The 14968-nt window shown below is 50.1% G+C and overlaps 1 protein-coding gene across 1 annotated transcript in view; it reads right to left on the bottom strand.

Moving 5' to 3' along the window:
- Window positions 1-1797: 1797 nt before the first annotated feature.
- Window positions 1798-14968, bottom strand: part of LOC132577484 (uncharacterized) — a gene marked incomplete at its 3' end in the record, with an annotated part of 40857 nt that continues 27686 nt past the window's right edge. Inside the window, exons 2-3 of the mRNA XM_060247272.1 lie at window positions 3934-4578; window positions 1798-2118 (exon numbers count right to left, since the gene is read on the bottom strand). Of these exons, the coding sequence (XP_060103255.1) occupies window positions 1798-2118; window positions 3934-4578 (966 nt within the window). The remainder of the gene's footprint in view (window positions 2119-3933; window positions 4579-14968) is intronic.

Here is a 14968-nt window from a genome sequence, read left to right as displayed (position 1 = left end):
TTCTATGATTTGGAAGACTTCTATCCCTCCTTTGGATCCAGTGATCCACCAGAGAGTTTGGACACAACAGATTGCACTCAGCCCCACTCCCCACTCCCTTTTCAACGGCAGAGAGCAGGGTGTCCTTCCCGTGATATCCGCACTGTGCAACGGAGAGGGGAAGCCAGTGGTCTGTGGTTGCTCCTTCTCTTGCAAATGGGTGAGGCCAAGCTGGTCTTCCCCCATGTCCTAATATGAAGTCTTCCTTCCCAGGATATTTTATGGCTGAAAGTGGCCAGATTTGTGCACGTATGCACACAGTCTGGTCTGTGGTTCTGTCCCTTTTTGTTCTGCATGCCTTACTGTTCCCCAGATGTTTTGGGGTGGCCTGTTCTCACCAAGAGTTCATGTGGGAGGGGTCTCTGCCTTCATCTTGCGGTGCAAAAGCACACCATTTTTTGGCGCAATGGCAAGTGATAAGTAGCTCTCTGTTGTGCTCTGGAGCCTGCAATACTATGCTGAAGCTGTTTTCGGAAAAGAATGGAAGGTGACACATATCAGAGTGCTGAGCTGGGATCACAGGAGGCAGGCGACCCCAGCCTCAAAGGGAGGCCATCTTAAACTGTCAGCCGGGGGCTCAAGAAGGAATAGCAAAGAACATTTGCTTGGACTGCACTGGACTTGATCGTGTTCCACTTGAGAGTGGGCTTGCTTTGGGTATTTGCTCAGATCCTTGAAGATTTGGTACACTATAATTCTGCATTGCGGGTTGCAAGGTATGCTCAGAAACAGAATGACTTACATGACCCCTTGGTCTGATCCAACAAGGTAGTTCTGATGTTCCTATTCTATTGATGTTTGTTCTGCCCTTCTTCTGAGAACTCAGGGCAGTGCAACACACTCCTACCCTCCTCCAGTTTACACTCACAGCAATCCTGGGTGGTAGGGCAGACTGAGAGAGAGTCATTAATCTAAGGGCTTCTTGGCGAGTTGCATGGCTGAACAGGGATTTGAACCTGGGTCTCTCTAGTCCTAGACCAATACCTCAACCAAAGTAGTCTGCAGAACCAGATTCCTCTCAGGAGAGGGGGCTCAGGAGAGCCAGTTTGGTGTGGTTAAGTGCACGGACTCTTATATGGGAGAACAGGTTTGATTCCCTATGTCACGGCTGGGGCCGGGTCAGGCAAAGTCCAGAGGCAGTCCGAGGTCTGTAGCCAGTAAGCAGGAGGGTCCGAGGCGCCAAATCCGAATCACTGTAGAAGTATCGCAGGTCTGAGGTCCAGAAGCCGAGGTCAGGGAGTCCAGAAGTCCAAAGCCAAAGTCAGGGAGTCAGGAACCAAAGTCAAGCCGGAGTGGATGCTAGAATGTCAGGGAGATGACTAGTTGCTTCCACAAAGCTTCCTCCCAAAGCCTACAGCTATATAGCCCTCTGCTGGCTGTTGCCCGTTTGGGCTAATTGCTGGCTCAGGGAGGCAGCCAGGATCCTGTTACCACTCAAGCATCCTTGCTCTTAGAAGGGCCAGAATCCTCTCAGAACTCAGGGCTCAGGGAGCGTCTTGCTTGTGAGCGTGCCGCCCTCCTCCGATCCCTGAGGTCCTGCCGGAGGCGGTCACGCACACGAGCCACCCGAGAGGGCGAGGCAGGGGGGCTGGGATCTTCTCCAGCAGGAGGCAGGGGCACTGGTGCAGGTGGCAGGGGCACAGTTTCCTCATCAGACTCAACCTCCTCTGAAGGGTCCCCAGCACCCATGACACTATCCCCCCCCCCAGGGCCCCCCTCCGTCGAGGGACCTGGAAGGTCGGGGTGGTCGTTGTGGAACTGGTGCACCAAGTCCGGGGCATGAAGATTGTCCTCGGGCTCCCAAGACCGGTCTTCTGGGCCGTATCCCTCCCAGTCCACCAGGTACTGGAGGCCTCCACGATGGTACCGGGAGTCCAGGATCTGGCGCACCTCATATTCTTCCTCGTCATCCACCAACACTGGTGGTGGCGGCGGTGGGGAAGGAGTCCGAGCTGGGTCAGGGGGTGCAGCCGGAACAAGGAGGGAGCGATGAAACACGGGGTGAATGCGGAGGTGGGGTGGCAACTGGAGCCTGAAGGCGACGGGGTTTATTTGTTCAACGACGGGGTAGGGTCCAATGAACCGTGCATCCAGCTTGTGAGACCGACCAGGCCGGCGCAGGTAGCGAGTTGAGAGCCACACCTGATCCCCCAGCTGCACTGGAGGGCCTTCTTGCCTCTTTCGGTCCGCAGCCCGTTTATATGCCTCCTTGGCTTGCTGTAGCTGCTCTCGGAGCAAGTCTTGGCTGGCACGGAGTTCTTGCAGGTAGGCATCGACGGCGGGGACATTCGTGGGTGGTAGGATCGCTGGGAAGTACCGAGGGTGGTACCCGTAGGTTGCAGCAAACGGGGTCATTTGGGTGGATGAATGGACCGCGTTGTTGTATGCAAACTCCGCTAGGGGCAATAGAGTGGTCCAGTCATCCTGCTGGTAACAGGTGTAACAGCGGAGATATTGCTCTAGCGTGGCATTGGTGCGCTCTGTCTGGCCATCTGTCTGTGGGTGGTAGGCCGAGGACAGGTGCACTCGAGTACCCAGGCTGGAATGGAGGGCTTGCCAGAACCGAGAGGAGAACTGAGGGCCCCGATCGGAGATCAGATGGGCTGGGAGTCCATGCAGACGAAAGATGTGTTGCAGGTAAAGCTGGGCCGTCTCCTGAGCTGTGGGGAGTTTCGGGCACGGAACAAAGTGGGCCATCTTGGTAAATAGGTCAACGACCACCCAGATACAAGTCTGACCCTTGGAGCATGGAAGTTCCGTGATGAAGTCCATCGAGATGGTATCCCAGGGTCCTGAAGATGTGGGCAAGGGCTGCAGCAACCCTGAGGGTTTGGCTGGGATGTCTTTGGCCCGTCGGCAGACGTCACAGGAGCTGACATAGCGGGCAACATCAGCGCGAACTCGTGGCCACCAGAATTCCCTTGTCAGCAAGTGGGTGGTCTTATGCTGTCCAAAGTGCCCGGCGGGTAATGAGTCGTGGGTCAGGCGTAGCACTTCTGCCCGCAAGGGCCCGGGCGGCACATAGAGGCGTTCGCGGTGTAGCAAGAGGCCGCCTCGAGTCGTGAACTCCCCTGTTGGGTCATCTTGGAGAGCCTGGAGGTGTTGCTGGACCCAGGGATCATTGGCCTGGCTAGCCCGAATGTCCTCCACGAGTGCTGGTGAAGTGGAGGTGGCTGCAAATACTGAGGGCGGCAGGATTGGAGCAGCGGGCGCGGTCTCAGTTGAGGCAGGGGCGTATTCCGGTTTCCGGGAGAGCGCATCTGCTTTCCGGTTCTGGGTATGGGGGATGTAGGAGATCCGGAAGTCGAAGCGAGAGAAGAATAGGGACCACCGGATCTGGCGCTGGTTGAGACGGCGGGTGGTCTGGAGGTGTTCCAAGTTCCGGTGATCGGTGAGCACTTGAACAGGGTGGCGAGCCCCTTCGAGGTAATGTCGCCAAACCTCAAACGCCGCCTTGATCGCGAGCAACTCCCTCTCCCAGATGGTATAGTTCCTCTCTGCAGCAGTGAGCTGCCGCGAGTAATAGGCGCAGGGCTGTAGTGGCTGGGACGGCTCCTCGCGCTGGGACAGCACTGCTCCCAGGGCCACGTTGGAGGCATCAGCTTCCACCGTAAAGGGAAGCTGGGGGTCGGGGTATCTCAGGAGTGGCCCGGTGGCAAAGCGAGTCTTCAGGGTGGAGAAGGCGTTATCGGCCTCTGGGGACCAGCGGAAGGGTTCTTTGGGGCGGAGTAGTTGAGTCAGGGGTGTGGTCAGGGATGCGTAGGCCGGGATGAATTGCCGATAGTAGTTGGCAAAACCGAGGAACCGCTGCAGGTCTTTGCGATTCTGAGGAGCCTGCCAGGTCAGGACCGCTTCTACTTTTTTCGGGTCCATGAGGATCCCCTGCGGTGACACGATGTGCCCAAGGAACTCGACGGAGCGCAGGTCGAAGTCGCACTTCTCCAGCTTGGCGTAGAGACCATGGGCTCGTAGGCGCTGCAGGACCTGGCGGACGTGCTCGGCGTGCTGGGCAGGATTGTGGGAGTAAATTAGGATGTCATCCAGGTATATGATCGTGAAGCGGTCGAGCAGGTCCCGGAATATGTCATTCATGAACCTCTGGAAGACAGCGGGGGCATTGGTCAGTCCGAAGGGCATTACCAGGTGCTCGTACTGCCCGTATCGGGTCCCAAACGCGGTCTTCCATTCGTCTCCGGGCCGTATGCGCACCAAATTGTACGCTCCACGGAGGTCCAGCTTGGTGTAGATTTGGGCCCCCTTTAGGCGATCCAAGAGTTCAGGGATCAGTGGTAGAGGGTACCGGTCGCGGATGGTGATCTTGTTCAGGGCCCGGTAGTCATTGCACAGCCGGAGCTCCCCACTTTTCTTCTTCACGAAGAGCACTGGAGCAGATAGGGGAGAGGTTGAGGGTCGGATGAATCCGCGTTTCAGGTTCTTGTCCAGGAAGTCTCGCAGAGCTGCCAACTCCGGCTCCGACATTGGGTACAGACGCCCCACCGGGAGTGGTGCCCCAGGTACCAAATCAATGGCACAGTCGTAGGGCCGGTGAGGGGGAAGCTGATCAGCTCCTGTCTCTTCGAAGACATCAGCAAAGTCCACATACTTCTGAGGGAGCTGAGGACCACCACTCGGGATGCCAGCTGCTAGAGTGGTGGGAGGAGTCAGATGGGGGCATGGGTCTCGGAAGCGTAGTTCCTGCTGGGCCCAGTCCACGATGGGGTTGTGCAGCTTCAGCCAGGAAAGGCCTAGAATCAGCGGGAAGCGAGGCATGCGGGCGACATCAAACCGCAGCTGTTCTTGGTGCTGCTGGACGTGGAAGGTGATGGGACAGGTCTCCTGGGTGACGGGGCCAGAACGGAGGAGGCGCCCGTCAATAGCCTCCACCAGCGACGGAATCCCTTTTGTCTGCACAGGGATCTGGTGCTGCTTCACAAAGGCGGCATCTATAAAACAGTGGGCCGCTCCCGAGTCCAGCATGGCATACACGAACAGCCAGCGTTCATCAGGCAGACGGAGTTTGACTGGTAGCAGGAATGGCCCTGGGGTATCAGCCCGCTGTTCGGAGGACCCAGCTAGTCGCCCCAGGCTGGGGGGTCCACTTACGCCTGGGGCTGCCCTTTTGGCGGCGGTGGCAGCGAAGGTCCAGGTATCCGATGCTTAGCAGGGCAGCCAGAGGCATAGTGGCCTGCCGTGCCGCAGTAGAGGCACAGATTCTGCGTGCGGCGTCTGGTCTTTTCCTCTGGGGTCAGGCGGGGTCGAGCAGCTCCAAGCTGCATAGGCTCATCCTTGGTGCTGGTACTAGCTGGGGACGGGCGAGGAGCCAGGTAGCACGGCGCAGGGAGCTGGCGCCCTCTGGTCTTGGCTTGGGGGCGACTTTCCAGGCGGCCATCGATGCGGAGGCAGAGGGTGATAAGTTCTTGGAGCGTGAGTGGCTGCTCCACCCTGGCCAGTTCATCCAGGACCTCCTCTGCCAACCCCTCAGTAAACTGGTCCATCTGGGCAGCCTCATTCCACGCCAAGTCCTGGGTCAGGAGCTTGAATTCAGTGGCATATTGAGCCACCGAGGAGTTGCCTTGTCTCAGTGCCCTGATCTTCCGGTTGGCTGTGGCTGCTTGGACTGGGTTTGAGAAAGCAGCAGACAGGTGGGCCTCAAACCCCTGGTAATCAGTCAGTAGGGGAGAGGACGCGACCAGTAAGGGTGTGGCCCATTTGGCCGCCTGCCCCTTTAACAGACTGATGACGAAACACACCTTGGTTTTGTCATTGAGGAAGTCCCGTGCTCTCAGTTCAAAGTACAGCCGACACTGTGCTAGGAAGGCAGGAAATTCTTCCACGGCACCCCCAAATCTGTCAGGTGGGGGAACTGGGCACTTGGCTGGAGCACTGGCCGCAGGTTGTTGCTGCAAGTGCACTACTGCCTGTGTTAGCTGCTGTACCTGGGCTTGGAGCGCAGCCAGTAGTTCTGTGGTTTCACTTGCTTCAGCATCCATCCTGTGGAGTGGGTGTTTGTCGGTGGAAGCAATCTGTCACGGCTGGGGCCGGGTCAGGCAAAGTCCAGAGGCAGTCCGAGGTCTGTAGCCAGTAAGCAGGAGGGTCCGAGGCGCCAAATCCGAATCACTGTAGAAGTATCGCAGGTCTGAGGTCCAGAAGCCGAGGTCAGGGAGTCCAGAAGTCCAAAGCCAAAGTCAGGGAGTCAGGAACCAAAGTCAAGCCGGAGTGGATGCTAGAATGTCAGGGAGATGACTAGTTGCTTCCACAAAGCTTCCTCCCAAAGCCCACAGCTCTATAGCCCTCTGCTGGCTGTTGCCCGTTTGGGCTAATTGCTGGCTCAGGGAGGCAGCCAGGATCCTGTTACCACTCAAGCATCCTTGCTCTTAGAAGGGCCAGAATCCTCTCAGAACTCAGGGCTCAGGGAGCGTCTTGCTTGTGAGCGTGCCGCCCTCCTCCGATCCCTGAGGTCCTGCCGGAGGCGGTCACGCACACGAGCCACCCGAGAGGGCGAGGCAGGGGGGCTGGGATCTTCTCCAGCAGGAGGCAGGGGCACTGGTGCAGGTGGCAGGGGCACAGTTTCCTCATCAGACTCAACCTCCTCTGAAGGGTCCCCAGCACCCATGACACCCTACTCCTTCACTTGTAGCTGCTGGAATGGCCTTGGGTTAGCCATAGCACTGGCAGAGGTTGTCCTTGAAAGGGCAGCTACTGTGAGAGCCCTCTCAGCCTCACCCACCTCACAGTCTGTTGTGGGGGGCAGGGAAGATAAAGGAGATACTGAGCTGCTCTGAGACTCTGAGATTCAGAGTGGAGAGAACCGGGTTTGATTCCGCACTCCTTCACTTGCAGCTGCTGGAATGGCCATGGGTCAGCCAGAGCTCTCTTATCTGGGAGAACCGGGTTTGATTCCGCACTCCTCCACTTGCAGCTGCTGGAATGGCCTTGGGTCAGCCAGAGCTCTCTTATCTGGGAGAACCGGGTTTGATTCTGCACTCCTCCACTTGCAGCTGCTGGAATGGCCTTGGGTCAGCCATAGCTCTGGCAGAGGTTGTCCTTGAAAGGGCAGCTGCTGTGGGAGCCCTCTCAGCCCCACCCACCTCACAGGGTGTCTGTTGTGGGGGAGGAAGGTAAAGGAGATTGTGAGCCGCTCTGAGACTCTGAGATTCAGAGTGGAGGGCGGGATATAAATCCAATAACTTCTTCTTCGTCCTTACTTCTCCTGAACATCTGTCTTCATCTTCTCCTACGTCTTTAGTGCTGAGAAAGTTTGTCCTGGGGATTTTTATATGTGAACCTGCTCTGCATCTCTCCTTATGTCAACGGCTGCTCTGTTAATAGCCCTCACTTCAGAGACCATTTGATGACGGTGTGTTTAATACAAAGGTCAACCTCAATTGCCGCCATTTTTGCACCATTAAACCCAGAGAAGAAAAATATGTTCCAAGGCAGCCCCTTTGCTCCACAAATTGTTTCTTCTTGCTATCGCTCTTATTCTGTATGAAAAAGATTGTGTTCCTGATAGGAAAAGCAGGCAACATAGAGGGGAAAGTAATGGGGTGAATTGTTATCATCTGCTGTGTCTATCGAACGGAGGCTTTCTCAGTACTGCAGCTGCTGCAGCCGCACGATGGCAGAAGAGCTGTTTCCCTTTCAGCAGCCCCTACAGCGAGGCTCTTTAAGGACAACCAGGTTGTGAGGTCTGCATTTTCATTAAAATCTCCTGGCCACGGTTTGTGTTTAAAGCCTGCCTAGTCGTCCCATTCTTTCTGCAGAGTTCCCTGCTCCCTTCGTCCCACTGCCCTGCCTCCAGCAATAGCTACGTTTTCCTGAAAATAAAATATATTTCATTTTAAAAGACGACCATGAATTGGTCTAATTAGGATTAAATGTACACAGTGGCAGGAATCAGACGACATCTGATATACGTCAGATGAGAGATGTGCAGAGTCCATCAATGGATGGTGAAGAAGAAGAAGGTATTGGATTTATATCCCACCCTCCACTTTGAATCTCAGAGTGGCTCACAATCTCCTTTACCTTCCTCCCCCACAACAGGGGCCCTGTGAGGTGGGTGGGGCTGAGAGGGCTCTCACAGCAGCTGCCCTTTCAAGGACAACCTCTGCCAGAGCTATGGCTGACCCAAGGTCATGCTAGCAGGTGCAAGTGGAGGAGTGGGGAATCAAACACGGTTCTCCTAGATAAGAGTCCACACAATTAACTACTACACCAAACTAGTGAAAAGTGTCCGGGGAGGGAAAGCCCTGAGGATCAACTGAAATGCAAACTTTTGTTCACTCGTCTCACTATCTCCTATACCCATGTCCCCAACATGGTGCCTGTAGGCCCGCCCCCCATGGCACTCACCAACATTTTTCCTGCTTCCCATCAAGTGGTTTTCAATATAGGTGGGGCCAAATGGGACTTTTGCTTAGGAAGGCTTCTGATTGGCCATTGGAGATTTGATTGGCTGCACCAATGCCCCATGATGCAGAGTGGTAAAGCTGCAGTACTGCAGTCCAAGCTGTCTGTTTACGACCTGAGTTTGATCCCGGTGGAAGCTGGATGACTCAGCCTTCCATCCTCCCGAGGTTGGTAAAATGAGTATCCAGCTTGCTGGGGGGGGAGTGTAGATGACTGGGGAAGGCAATGGCAAACCACCCCGTAAAAAAGCTTTGTTGGTCTTAAAGGTGCAACTTGACTCCTACATTGTTCCACTTCATAAAAAGTCTGCTGTGAAAACGTGATGCGACGTCACCCCAGAGTGAGAAATGACTGGTGCTTGCACAGGGGACTACCTTTACCTTTACCTTTTTTTTTTTTTAAAGATCTTTTATTTTTTTCACCCAGTTTTAAATTTTTTATTAAGTTTGAATATAAAGAGGGTAGGAAATGTGGGGTTTTGTTGTTCAGTTGCACAGTCGAGTCCGACTCTTTGCGATCCCATGGACAAAGTCACGCCAGGCCTTCCTGTCTTCCACCATCCTCCCAAGTCTGCTTAAATTTGTGTTTGTTACATCAGTAACACTGTCCAGCCATCTCATCTTTTGCCGCCCCCTTCTTACCTGTTACATTTCTACCTCAAGACAAAATACCAAATTCTTTCTACCCGAAAGCCTTAAATTTTTACCCATTATAACCCTTTAATTCTACAGTCTTATTATTTTGTTATATACTTTTAACTATTCTGTTTGCTTATAATATAAATCTAAACTTTTCATCTTCAGTACATACAAATGAGAAAAGCAGAAGAACCAACCATGAAACAGAGCTGACTGGTTAAATTTAGCAATATTAAAAACAAAAGCTAACTAACTGGTTTAACAATATTAGCAGTTAACATAAGCATAAACGGTAAATATAGTTCCTTTATCCGTAATGTTAATTTATTTTTAGCAGAGAGAGAAAGCAGAAACAGAAAACACAGTAATTTATCTATTTCCTTATAGACAGTTTCTCTTGTCAGAAATATCAGGAGCAGACTTAAGATTACAAAATATTTGTGTAGCCTGTCTTATTACAAATTTACTCAAATTGACTTTTTATCTACTTTAAACATTTAGAATTCTTTTAAAATTTTGGAGACTATAAATCCTATTTTCATAGTGCTCTGAAAAACACAGGTTAATATGCAATAGTTACCTCATCTCCCATACTTGTTTATTTTTAGGTAAATAAAAACCCATACAATCTCCTTAGCCCACTCTTAATTACATTATTCTATTTAACTCCCATAGATAATTATAACAAACTGAAAAAAGGCATCCCAATTCTTAAAGCCTCATTTGCCATTACGGAATCACTTATTAGCCCCTTTTATTAATTCAATATTAGCCAGCTAGATGTAAAAAAAAAAGGCGGAGCAAAAAACCCCCTGCAGTTAAAATCTCTTCTTTTTGAATGCTTTCCAAAATTTGATCTTGCTGAAATTTGCCTTTTCTCCTCTTGATATCTCCATTCATTTTGCTGAAAGTGTTACGATCACTGCTTCGTCACTTCCTCCCATGCAAGCTATAGTCGATGTTGATTTCCGTTTCAACTTTATAACTACGCAGGCTGTCTCCATTTTGATTTTCTTCCAAACCTTTCCCAACGGATCTTTAGCTTTTTTTCTCAGCTTGACAGACATCACTGGGGTCTCTTTATTACTCTGCTCATGTAGATTTTCGTTTTTGCTGAATTTCAAAATAAAAGTCTCCTTCTGTTGTCGCATCAACTCCGCTAAACGACCAAGTCCCTGCTTTAAGGAGGTTATGTTAATCATAATATCACACGCTTTAGTCTGAACTGGCATTTCCTCCACAGAAAAAACTCAGTCTGTTAATCAAAGTTAGAGAATCGTTCAAAGACCCAGTTAACCTGTTTCCTTCAGCTTCGAATTTTCCTCCTGCATTTCGATTGTAACCATTTCAGTCCTAATTAAGAATCACATACGTTTCTCTTGTAAGCAAAATTACTTTTTGTTCAGACTGTGTTGTAATCAGAAGGTGATCTCATTAATGCTTATTTATTTATAAACCAAATCTGTTCAAATAACTTTGCTCAGTCCAATTTAAATTGTTGAAAATTTTCCAATTTGTTTGCTTTCTGAAGCCTTCTTTGCGAAGAAGGGGGGGGATTTTTCCTCCTCTTTCCCTTTCTTTTGGAACAGTTCCAATTGTTGTTATGTTAAAGATCCATTAACCAGTATTGTTAGAAAGCTTACTCTCATGGTAGAATTCCAGTGATTAAGGTAGAAGAATGATGCATCAGAAGCAATGTTCCCTCTAAGCTGCAGAGTCCTGTGAGCAAAAATTATACTTTGTGAGCTACTAGCATTAAAGTTGTGAGCTACAGGAGTTAAAAGTTTCAAGCTGCTGCATAAATCAGTGTGCTCTGGGGTCATCCTTCCTGAGCTAAGACAAAAACGTATGAGTCGGAGGCTAGAAATCTGTGAGCTAGCTCAAGCTAACTCAGCTTAGAGGCAACACTGATCAGAAGCTTATTGAAAGAGAAAAGCGGTTGGGCAACCACCTCTTGCTGCCATCATGGCGATTTTGGCAGCAGGAGCACTGGAGCAGACAGGAAGAATAGGGAACAACCGCTGTTGTTTCTCTGGGTCCTGTAAAATTCCTTGCTGACAGGGCCTCCCCCGCCAAGGCCCCCTTCGGGATGCTACGGCTGTAGCACCCCTCCTGCCACCTGATTCGGGGGGGGGGGGGTCATTGGAGCCGAGCTCCTCCTACCACCTCTGAGCTTGAGGCACTGAAACCCAGGAAGTCCTTTACAGATCTTTTAAAATGTTGCTTAACCAGCAGCTGCCACCACAGCACAAGGATCTGCTCTGTATGATTGAAAGTAAGCTGTGGCAGCCATTTTGTGGCTGGCTCTGCGTTCTGCAGCAGCCATTTTGTGACAGCTATTTTGTGGTTGCCCCCACCCCACTGTGTCAGAATTCCGAAGATGCCTCACAGGCTGAAAAATGTTGGGGACCCCTGTCTATACCAACTGGAGCATCTCTCCAAGGGCTCAGACAGAGTTCTTTCTTAGCCAAGTCTCCTGAGAACCTCTTAACTGTAGTTGCTAGGAATGGTAAACTATAGACTGTCTTCAGCTACTCCTCTCTTGGATTGCCTCTCTCTGTGCTGGCCTGTTTCCTCAGCAGTCATGTTGGTCCAGCAGCTGGACATCATTTCAATCATGTCACAAAGCTGGAGAAAGTAAGACAGACTGGACAGGTCTCTTGTTCTAGACCTCTCCTTTACCTCCTGCTTGGTCTCCTGCCAAAGTTCTGCCTGGAGACTTCATTCCAAAGCTACCCTTCTGTCAGTTAGCTTGTTTGTTTGCTGGTTTCAGCTCATTATTCAGGATTCCTGTACAGGGAACTGCCAAGCAGGAAAAATGTTCTGGAAAATGCATCCTTCTGAAGTCACCATATGGCCAGTATTCATCTTGCTTAGCGATATATCACCAAAGTCAGATGCTGGTGCCCATCACAAGGCGCTCCTGACCACAGCAATAAACCAATTTGCAGCAGAAGATAAATGAATGCTCCTGCTGCTGGCCTGGCTTTTAAAGGGAATTTGTTTTCCTTGCTGATACGAACTGGGAAATGCAGCCTTGGTTTCACTCAGCACTATTCACTCATACACTATTAAAGCAAATGGTCAAAACGTTAGAAAATGGGGACATATAGAAGGAGAGAGGCAATCATTTCCCCAGAAAGCACTTTCCTGGGAACACCTTTGAGGTGGGGGCTGTAGCTTGGACCCCGTAAATCCAACCCTCATCAAACTTGTAGAGGCAGGTAGAGGAGAGTCAGCCAGAGGTCCCCTGAGTTTGGTGTCTCTACACGCGGGCAAGGGGAGGGCATTCTGCTACATCACAAATCTCATAAACTGAAATCTCATAAACTTAGCTTGACAGCTAAAAGTTCATGACACACCACAAACCAAACCACATTTTCCCAGTTGTGTTCATCCCTAGCAGGGAATGTTAGTAGCGAGTGATAATACAAGGTGTTAAGTAGTGGGCTCAAGATGCTACCGTGATTTCAGCATAGGTCTCTTTATTCAGTAACAAGGCTCAAGATGCCACCGTGATTTCAGCATAGGTCTCTTTATTCAGTAACAAGGCTCAAGATGCCACCGTGATTTCAGCATAGGTCTCTTTATTCAGTAACAAGGCTCAAGATGCCACCGTGATTTCAGCATAGGTCTCTTTATTCAGTAACAAGGCTCAAGATGCCACCGTGATTTCAGCATAGGTCTCTTTATTCAGTAACAAGGCTCAAGATGCCACCGTGATTTCAGCATAGGTCTCTTTATTCAGTAACAAGGCTCAAGATGCCACCGTGATTTCAGCATAGGTCTCTTTATTCAGTCACAAGGCTCAAGATGCCACCGTGATTTCAGCATAGGTCTCTTTATTCAGTCACAAGGCTCAAGATGCCACCGTGATTTCAGCATAGGTCTCTTTATTCAGTAACAAGGCTCAAGATGCCACCGTGATTTCAGCATAGGTCTCTTTATTCAGTAACGAGGCTCAAGATGCCACCGTGATTTCAGCATAGGTCTCTTTATTCAGTAACGAGGCTCAAGATGCCACCGTGATTTCAGCATAGGTCTCTTTATTCAGTAACGAGGCTCAAGATGCCACCGTGATTTCAGCATAGGTCTCTTTATTCAGTAACGAGGCTCAAGATGCCACCGTGATTTCAGCATAGGTCTCTTTATTCAGTAACGAGGCTCAAGATGCCACCGTGATTTCAGCATAGGTCTCTTTATTCAGTAACGAGGCTCAAGATGCCACCGTGATTTCAGCATAGGTCTCTTTATTCAGTAACGAGGCTCAAGATGCCACCGTGATTTCAGCATAGGTCTCTTTATTCAGTAACGAGGCTCAAGATGCCACCGTGATTTCAGCATAGGTCTCTTTATTCAGTAACGAGGCTCAAGATGCCACCGTGATTTCAGCATAGGTCTCTTTATTCAGTAACGAGGCTCAAGATGCCACCGTGATTTCAGCATAGGTCTCTTTATTCAGTAACGAGGCTCAAGATGCCACCGTGATTTCAGCATAGGTCTCTTTATTCAGTAACGAGGCTCAAGATGCCACCGTGATTTCAGCATAGGTCTCTTTATTCAGTAACGAGGCTCAAGATGCCACCGTGATTTCAGCATAGGTCTCTTTATTCAGTAACAAGGCTCAAGATGCCACCGTGATTTCAGCATAGGTCTCTTTATTCAGTAACGAGGCTCAAGATGCCACCGAGATTTCAGCATAGGTCTCTTTATTCAGTAACGAGGCTCAAGATGCCACCGTGATTTCAGCATAGGTCTCTTTATTCAGTAACGAGGCTCAAGATGCCACCGTGATTTCTGCATAGGTCTCTTTATTCAGTAACGAGGCTCAAGATGCCACCGTGATTTCAGCATAGGTCTCTTTATTCAGTAACGAGGCTCAAGATGCCACCGTGATTTCAGCATAGGTCTCTTTATTCAGTAACGAGGCTCAAGATGCCACCGTGATTTCAGCATAGGTCTCTTTATTCAGTAACAAGGCTCAAGATGCCACCGTGATTTCAGCATAGGTCTCTTTATTCAGTAACAAGGCTCAAGATGCCACCGTGATTTCAGCATAGGTCTCTTTATTCAGTAACAAGGCTCAAGATGCCACCGTGATTTCTGCATAGGTCTCTTTATTCAGTAACAAGGCTCAAGATGCCACCGTGATTTCTGCATAGGTCTCTTTATTCAGTAACAAGGCTCAAATTGCTACCGTGATTTCAGCATAGGTCTCTTTATTCAGTAACAAGGCTCAAGATGCTACCGTGATTTCAGCATAGGTCTCTTTATTCAGTAACAAGGCTCAAGTTGCTACCGTGATTTCAGCATAGGTCTCTTTATTCAGTAACAAGGCTCAAGATGCCACCGTGATTTCTGCATAGGTCTCTTTATTCAGTAACAAGGCTCAAGTTGCTACCGTGATTTCTGCATAGGTCTCTTTATTCAGTAACAAGGCTCAAGATGCCACCGTGATTTCTGCATAGGTCTCTTTATTCAGTAACAAGGCTCAAATTGCTACCGTGATTTCAGCATAGGTCTCTTTATTCAGTAACAAGGCTCAAGATGCTACCGTGATTTCAGCATAGGTCTCTTTATTCAGTCACAAGGCTCAAGATGCCACCGTGATTTCAGCATAGGTCTCTTTATTCAGTAACAAGGCTCAAGATGCCACCGTGATTTCAGCATAGGTCTCTTTATTCAGTAACAAGGCTCAAGATGCCACCGTGATTTCAGCATAGGTCTCTTTATTCAGTAACAAGGCTCAAGATGTTACCGTGATTTCAGCATAGGTCTCTTTATTCAGTAACAAGGCTCAAGATGCCACCGTGATTTCAGCATAGGTCTCTTTATTCAGTAACAAAGCTCAAGATGCCACCGTGATTTCAGCATAGGTC

Source organism: Heteronotia binoei, chromosome 9 (genome assembly GCF_032191835.1).
Source record: "Heteronotia binoei isolate CCM8104 ecotype False Entrance Well chromosome 9, APGP_CSIRO_Hbin_v1, whole genome shotgun sequence".
NCBI lineage: Eukaryota > Metazoa > Chordata > Lepidosauria > Squamata > Gekkonidae > Heteronotia > Heteronotia binoei.
This window is presented reverse-complemented; position numbering and strand designations above follow the sequence as displayed.